The following is an 8,764-nucleotide window of genomic DNA, read 5'->3' on the forward strand; positions in this document are numbered from 1 at the left end:
TTTAAGTTTTCATGATATTTAACATCTAAATTTGAGTATGAGATTGTACCTTTACTTATGACTTAAATGTCTGACTGATGAGCATGGAAGAACAAGATAAAGTTCATTTGACACATACAAAAGCTCTGGCCCTTTGAAAAAGCCAAAGCTTTTGGCATAGAACAACTATTGGCAATGCAATGCCAATAGTTGTTCTATGCCAATTATACTGTGAGCTATATATTTACCTTGCACATAAACAGTAAAAATAACTTTTTTATTTCTTGTATCTTTTTTTTATTTACATTTTTGTCTCTAAAAAGCTGGGTGTGATTTCTGCATGGGCAAGGGGAATATTTGCCCAGGTTTATGAGTTTATATATACTTGGACACTCATCCATTCTTTCTTCTCTAAATAATCAAACAGCTTTGATGCTAGTTGCACCCCCTTCCCATCTCCTATGAAGTTTTGGTCCTATTCATGTTGTTACAGTTGATCAATCCCTAAAAAAGGGGAGATTTATGGCCAATAATGAAATTTCATAGCATTCATCAGACAAAGATTAATCAATTAACTCTTCAGCAATTTAAATGTTGCATCATTTAACTATTAAATATACACTCATTTTTATTTCATAAGTTTCACACACGCACAAAAGAATTGAGAAATTATTTAATATTACAGGCAATACATAGGAACTCACCTCCACTTTTTGCAATCTCTGTCCAATTTTGTGCTGTAAAAGAGAATGCATAAAATAAAAAATACAAAAACATTTTTTTAAATATTTAACACAAATATGAAGCCTCTGTCATTAACAACCCTTTCCCCACCCAAAATCACTAGAATATTTCTGTGAAAGAAAGAGAAAACGGAGTAGCTCAATTAAAAAAATATATATACAGTGAAAATTCTGTATAATTATACTCTATTTAATGACAATCCCCTTTACAACAATATTATTCTCAATTCCAATACACTTTTCTTTATGTTCATGTATTTTATAATGATACATTTCTCCAGTCTCTTGAACATCCTTATATAGGCGTTTCACTGCATATGAAATATAAATTGAATTTTACCCCAAAGTAAATTTTAGACATAAGACATTTGGTATGCCGTTTATACATCAAATGTCCCGTGTTTTGCCATCATCCCAGTTTGGAAATCTGGCCAGTATGAAAGCACTTTGGAGTAAGCTTTAAACTGTAGGTGTCGACTTCATTGGCTCTCATGTGTGTGTTTGAATGTGGCAAAACACTATGATCAAATATCTTCTTTGAAAATATTACTCAGAATTAAAATAGAAAAGAGGGAAAAAATGACTCACCCTTGCATCCATGAAAAAATGATTCTACCTGCCATTGAAGTTCCATCTGAGTAAATGAGATACAGGCGATCACATAAATGAAAAGAAATATTGAAAGTGTGTATCTGTATCACTATGTCTGCATTATTCTTGCTCCCCCCCCCCCCAAATACAGTGGAAACCTGTTTATACAATCTTCAAGAGGTTGCATCAAAATGATGTACAAAAGATAAAAAAAAAACACAACAGGAAACCTAGTTTTAAAATAGAGCACACATCCCTAAATTTTCAAAACTTGAAAAAAATTTTTTATTTCTTTTTCTGAGTCTGCTTAAAAATAATCTAAATATAAAGAATATTCGGGGGAAGGGAAGGATTGTGAAATTGAAGTAAATTTCTCAAAAAAAATCGTAGCATAGATAATATTACTTATATTTTAACCTCGAAGATTCTTATGATATTTTTTGAAGATATAAAAAAGAAGAAAAAAAATTGAAGGTTTTTCCACACAAGCAATAGATTTTAAATATGAGTCATTAAAACAGGGTTCCATGTATGAGCTTTGAAACTTTGAAGCATTCTTGATAACCAAATAAGATTAAAAATTTATTTATATTATGTATTTTATTTTCATTTGCAAAATAAGCTTGTGTGGAAAGAAAATGACTTTGAACAACATGGAAAAATATTCAAATCTGGTTGAACATAAAAATGAACAATCAAAATATTTGAAAATTTAAATCAGGATGATTTTCAAACACAGCAGGCCTTCTCCTTGAATTGCAACAGCATTCTCCTTAAAATCTGGTTATTGAGTTTGAGAAATTATGCTTGTGTGCTGTCTACTGTTATCACACTACCTGGGAAAAATATTTGATATTATTCTAAGCAAGAACAGTGCCTCTGTGCAAGGCTGTCTTGAGAGCATCTAGGTCAAATGATTTTTCTGAGGCCCTAGCAGGCAAATTCTCGAAAATTTCAACCAGATTTTATTTTTATGACCCCCCCTCCCCGGCCATTCCCAGGTGGGCCCATGCTTTAAGCTGGCACTACCTTTATGAGAGAGAAATTTCATCTCTTTATTCATATAAGCAGGGTATTTATTCAGCCATTACCCAATTAAGTGGGATTGAATATACAGAATCTTCTAATGGTGGTTTCAAGTTCAATCTTAATGCTATAATATATGAGATTGTCACATTTCATACTCGATTATATTGTTTTTTAAAAACTGCACTGTAAAAATGTGAATGCTATGTATTCATTTATTATTAGTGTTGCCACACACGATGAATACAAACATATCATAGAATAATTGAATACCATAAATGAATACATAGCACCATTCCATCTTTGAAAGATTTGTCTTCCCAAGAACTGTTGTGAATGATAACGGAACATCATTTACCGGTGAAGAGTTATCAGATTTCCTTTGTAAAAGGGTGAACCCTTTGATATATATGAACCCTTTGACAATATGAATGTGGGGTATTACCCATGTTCGTACTGCCCCATACCATCCCCAGTTGAATGGGTTAGCAGTAAGGGCAGTATGTTCAACGAAGGATGCCATGGAAAAACCAGAGGTAATTCTTTTCAGGAATGGTTGGATATGTTTCTGTTCCACTGTAGGCAGATGCCAAATGTATAATCAAAGGTGTCTTCTGGGCAATGTTCAATCGAATTATTCGAAGTCGTTTGGACTTAAACCTGGGAGTCATCTACCAGTTAATGAGAATACAAAGTTCAAGTCCAAAGATGAAATTTAGTGTAGAAATTATTTCCACAGTTTGGTGGCCCAAAGTGGGTTCAGGAAGAGATTTCTAGTACCATTGGAAGAGTTATGTCTGGAGTAAACATATAGCATCTGGCTTTACAGTCTGTCATACAGACCAGCTGGGAATGAGAAATCTGAACACACCACAACCTGTAGAGTCAACTGAGCCATGTAAACTAGATCTGCCAGCTAATGCTGAGGTTCCACAGTTAAAAGAGTCTTCTCAAGAGACCCCCAGGTCAGACTACAAAAACTATTCCAGTCTTAAGACGCTGACATCGTTCTTGTGGCATGCCTGTAAAAAATTGGACTGTTTTTTTAATGTATGTAACATATTTATATTCAAATATATAGGTCTACAGTATGGAGTGTTTGTGTATTTATTCTTTGCAACATAATTTTTTTTTTTGAAATATGAATTGTGTGTGTGTGTATATATATAGTAGGAACAAAATTCCTACTATAAATAATCTAATGATATGAATGCAAAAAATCGAGATATGAAGAATGAAGAAAGAGCTAAAATAGCTTTTTAAATAACAAAAGCGTTAGTGCTGCTCACTTGTTCAAACAAAAAGTATATAATGCACCCCCTATGACGACCCTCTGCATAGGTTCTATTTCACTCTTGCATAAATTTTATCTTGTATTCTTTTTTTCAAATAATCACCTTTTGTGCGTGTGCATTTATATATATATTTCTTTCTTTTTTAGCCTGATTAGGGTTTATACCTAGCATTACGGTCATTAATTTATATCATCTGAAATTGCTGAGAATGTAATTTTGTTTTGCTTATGAAGAAAGAGAGGGAGGAGTGCTATGTATTCATTTATGGTATTCAATCATGCTATGATATGTCTGTGTTAATTGTGTGTGGCAAACCTCACAAAATGAGCTAAGGTCATGCAGATGTAGCTTTCGACATGGAGAATAAAGTCATTATGTTTTATTCCATGGCCTATCTTTTTTTACAGAGAACCTGATGTTGATTATATGCCTGACAAAACAACGGAGTAGTTCATTTAGCCTTTATAGAAAGTAACACCCAAACATGCCTTAAAATTTAATCCAGACCAAAACCTCCATAATTAAGCATAGTTAAAAACTTTTAATTAAACAACTCTTTCAAGTTAAACATATGAAAGGAACTACATTTTCATACCTTTGAGTATAAAGGTCATTGTGGCAGCCAAAGCAGATGCACTCTTGTCACCAACACCAGCTCCTTGTAAAATTGCATGAGTTGAAATACTGCCAGTGATGCTGCTTGCAAATGCCTGTGTATAACAATAACTAACATCAAATATTTGCACATATGACATATATAGCAAAATAAGTTCAATGTGATTTTCTTTTTTTTTTTAATTTATGTTGGCTTTTGATATTGTTCAGACATCTGCAACTTTTAACATAATGCCTTTTTTTCTGCCATCTCCATGATGTCCAATGTTGCCCTGATCTTTCACCATTCTTGATAATCTTTTGGCTGTTTCAGAATCAATGCCACTCATCAACAATATTTTTAACCCTTTTCTTGCTGTAGTCAGGGGGTGGTATTCAGCCAGTTTGGTAGAACCAATACCTAATTTTTTGTTAAGTTAGCAAACTGGTTGTTAAAATGGCAAAAGTAATTGAGGGATCTTTCTGAGATGGGTGCCTGTTGGATTGAAAGAATTATATATTTTTGCTCAAATGAAATACATATTATATTTATGCTTATAATTTGTGTAATTATCATCAAGTTAGAGATAATATTTGTTTAATGTGAGTTTGTTTGAAGGAATAACTAGTACATATACATTTTTAGAAAGTGCCATAAGTATATGTAAATTAGCAATTATGTGACATCACTCATTATCCTGTAATCAGAGTAAGTTCAGGGGTTTCTGTGAAAATTTCCCTTTTATATAGTAGTTATCTTGTTCAAGGATAGCAGAATTGAGAAGAGAATTCATAATGATAAGACCTGAGAAGACAGAGCATATTGGAATATTCATTGCTAGAGTCAAGAAAATAGCAAGACTTATCAATTTATAGCCTTTCTTCTAGATACATATGAAAATGTGGTGGTGAAAATATGGATTACCCGATGAAGAATTCACTTCAAAAGAAGTAGAAACTGAGCTCTTGTCTGAATGTGGTCAAATTCAAAGTAAGAAGAAGTTGGAAGACATGGATCAAATGGAAAAACATTTCTTTCTCAAGGACAAAAAGTGCTTCCAGACACATTTGCCAGAATAGAGGGAAAACAGATCATCTGTTATCTGTGCAACAAGCCCAGACATTTTTCTATGGAGGATATTGGAAGCAGCATTGGGCAGGTGAAAATCCCTGTATTGACTAACTATAGCTTCCATACTTGGAGAGAAAGAATTAAATCCCTTCTACAAGCAATTCCAAGAAATAAACATGTTATCCACTGATATTACTCTGCTATAATTCATTGGACTGGAAATGAACTCAAGAGTGCCTGAGTAGCTGCTCAATGTGTATATTTGTGCAGCCAATTTAACTGCTGGTTCGCTGTAAACTGGGCGGGCCATGTTCTGTGATTAGGAGGAGGTTTGCTGTAAACTGAATGTTAAATTATTTGATTTTCTGCCACTGCGTGTACCGAGATGATCATTTAAAAAGTGTCAATGAATGATTTTCCTAGCAGGATAGGAAATTTGAAAGAAACTGGGTTTGAAACTCAATATCTTTTTTTTTTCTCTTGAGAAGCTGCAATCGTGCATATACTGTATGTTGAACGTGTTTGATTTTTATGGAAATAGGTTCTGGCAGATTGATCCCATGTCACTCTTTGCTCAATCAAAGAAAAAGGACACATTAAACATATTTATTATAATTAATGTCAGTGATGAAAAGAACAAACTTCTCGGTAATCACTAACCTGTATACTATCCCACACTTGATATTGGAGGTAGTCATCACTCACACTATCTGGATAGCCATGTGGCAAAAAAACAGTCTAAAAATCACAAAAAAAGATCATTAAAAATCTTGAAGTTCAATATTTTAGATAAGTTATAACTTTGTGATTACTACAAAAATTATTTTATATAATATAATGGAAACACACACTTTTAGGCATTAAAGTGAGTGGCAATTTTTCAAAGTAACTGACATAGTAAAAAACCATAAATGACATTAGAACAGAACAACACCTGTAGCACCATAAACACTGGCGGTAGATGCAGGCAAAGAAACATGTGGAAACAACCACTGCATATCACATTTCTGCCACCAGAAGTTCTCCTCTGAGGATTAGCACACTAACCCCTAAGTGAGATCTACTTTTTATCTGCTTCCTGCACCACATTTATGGTGTTGCATTGGTGTGGCATTCCAATGCCATTCATGATTTTTCATCATAGAAATTACTTAGCAATGCACAAAAACGTGTTGCTATTTTAATTTTCAGAAATTTTGGTGCTGTAACCATAATTGTGAAAGCTAGAGATTTTATTTTCCTCTTCATTCTGGATCACATACTTCAAAACACCTATATCTTCAATTTCATTCACATTCATTGATTTTTACAGCTGCTAGAGACTTCTGTATCCGCAAACTTATTCTGTGACCACCCTGTATATCATGCACTATTACTTCAAAAGACCAAAGGTGGTTTTATGGCTTTACTGCCTGGCGATTTTGCCTCCTTTCATGTTATAATTAAATTTTCTTGACCAACAATTACAGTAGACTCTCAAAAACATGGCCATGAAGTAATCTGGTCCATCCAGCAACAGAAGTTTTTTTTCGAGCATGGAAGACAGAAACATGTTACTGTCTGTGCGCAGATATTTATATTATTTAAATGGGCTTTTTTAATTGACTTTCAGTAATCCGACACTCTCGATAATATGACACACCCTGGTTTAATATGTAGCAGACTAGCGAAAGTCTATTGTATTTCCACCCCTCTCAACCTTGTTGCCCAAGGCAATAGCCCACAAATACACCAAAAAAAAACAACCCCCAATCAAATTGTTCAAAACATCAAAAACTATTTTTTAAAAAGAAATAACGGGAACTGGTCTATTTATTTTTCCTATAAAAAACTAAACTATAATAATCATTAGTGCAGGAGTTCTTAACCTTTATGAACCCAACGCGCCAATAAGAGAAAGTCCACCAGCCCCCTGTATCAATAAAATGAAAGCCATGGACCTCTACAAAATATTCAGTACATGGCAAGAAAAAACAATATTGTATGTTTTTTTTCTCATTTGAGCTCACAGACCTCCCGATATCTGGAACAGCTTTGGTATAAGGGACACGCCAAATTGGCGACTTTTTACCGGCGATAAGTTTCCATTGTTGCTGTGCTCTGGTTTGTTGTTGTTCTTCTGGGTTGTCGTTGTTCCAGAATGTTCGTAGAATTCTGCCAGTCGGTGGCGCTGGCTGGTGTTTTTCCGTGTTCTTAGTGTCCTAGCGAGTCTTTCAAACGGGTTTTACTGCCATTTTCAAACTGGTTTTCTCTTTTTCTCATTCTATCCTCTCTCTTTTTTTCTTCCAAATGACGTCACTTAATAGCCGCGGCATTTTGAAAAACCGTTGGCATAGTTCTTCATATTTTCTCTTCCTTCCGTATGTATGATGTAGTGTGTGTGTCGGATTAATTGGAATCATTTTGGATATCTTTTCCCTCAGGTTGTACCTTTAATATTTTCCAATATTTATTATTTTCTACATGCAGGATGCCCCTGCATCCTTTTTATTTTATTTATTTATTTTATACCGTTGATTATTTATAAGAACCCGGATTCTCGGAAAGAGAGTCCGGGTTTTAATTTATAATAAATAGAATATTTTTATTTATACAACATGTAGGACCGTTGATTATTTATAAGAACCTGGATTCCCGGAAAGAGAGTCCGGGTTTTAATTTATAATAAATAGAATATTTTTATTTATACAACAGGACCGTTGTTTATTCACAACGGTCCAGGTTTCATTTAAACCCTGATTCATTTTTTTTATCCAGTTTTATTTTTTAAACACTCCACAGCTTATTTTTGTTTATGCCATTTGTTTTTACTGTTTTCTATGCTGGCGACTTTTTTTTTCTGGCGCACGTAGTGTCTGGCGGCTTTTTCTCGGGCCGTCTGACATATTTGGCGCCGGAAAAAAAAGTCGCCGAAAATCGCCAACCTGTCCCTTATACCAAAGCTGTTCCATGTATAGCGATTCCAAAATCGCCAAAAGGGATTATACTACAGCTGTTTCAAAAAATAGTTCCCGGGGGGGGGGGGAACAACAGGCAAAAAAAGGGGTTAAGAAACATTTAAAGGAAACCATTAAAGAAACCAATACCTTGAAGAAATTTGAGAAAGATGACCAATTGCCATTTTTCGTGGATGTGATGGAAACTGAATCATTATTGCCGTCATATACATATGTCCTGGACGAAGAGTCGCCGTATTTCTCCACCGCTAATTTTTCAAAATTGTTCATATTCACGCTCGACAGAAGAAAATAAAATCCAGCTGTTTATTTGTAAACAAAACTTGTGCATTGCCGCATTGCCAAACAAAAACTTGAAAATAAGTTTTATTCATCTCTGAACAGTCTCTACGAATGCGTCAGTCAATGGCGAGTTACGATTTCAATCACCAAATTATCAAATTCTACTCAATTTTCAAGAATTTTAATTTTACTTCATATATCTCAATTGATAAACTTGATTCCAAA

At 34.1% G+C, this 8,764-nt stretch overlaps 1 protein-coding gene across 1 annotated transcript in view; it reads right to left on the reverse strand.

Annotated features, from left to right (window-relative positions):
• Positions 1-8,585, reverse strand: part of LOC149082641 (RUS family member 1) — a 21,733-nt gene extending 13,148 nt beyond the window's left edge. The window contains exons 1-5 of the mRNA XM_089235909.1: positions 8,387-8,585; positions 5,961-6,038; positions 4,230-4,344; positions 1,311-1,356; positions 684-716 (exon numbers count right to left, since the gene is read on the reverse strand). Coding sequence (XP_089092035.1) covers positions 684-716; positions 1,311-1,356; positions 4,230-4,344; positions 5,961-6,038; positions 8,387-8,527 — 413 coding nt within the window. The 5' untranslated portion in view covers positions 8,528-8,585. The remainder of the gene's footprint in view (positions 1-683; positions 717-1,310; positions 1,357-4,229; positions 4,345-5,960; positions 6,039-8,386) is intronic.
• Between the last annotated feature and the right edge of the window lie 179 nt (positions 8,586-8,764).

Source organism: Pholcus phalangioides, unplaced genomic scaffold (assembly GCF_987345545.1).
Source record: "Pholcus phalangioides strain wild (caught in Gottingen) unplaced genomic scaffold, Ppha-v1.0 ptg000009l_1, whole genome shotgun sequence".
In the NCBI taxonomy this organism is placed as follows: Eukaryota; Metazoa; Arthropoda; class Arachnida; order Araneae; family Pholcidae; genus Pholcus; species Pholcus phalangioides.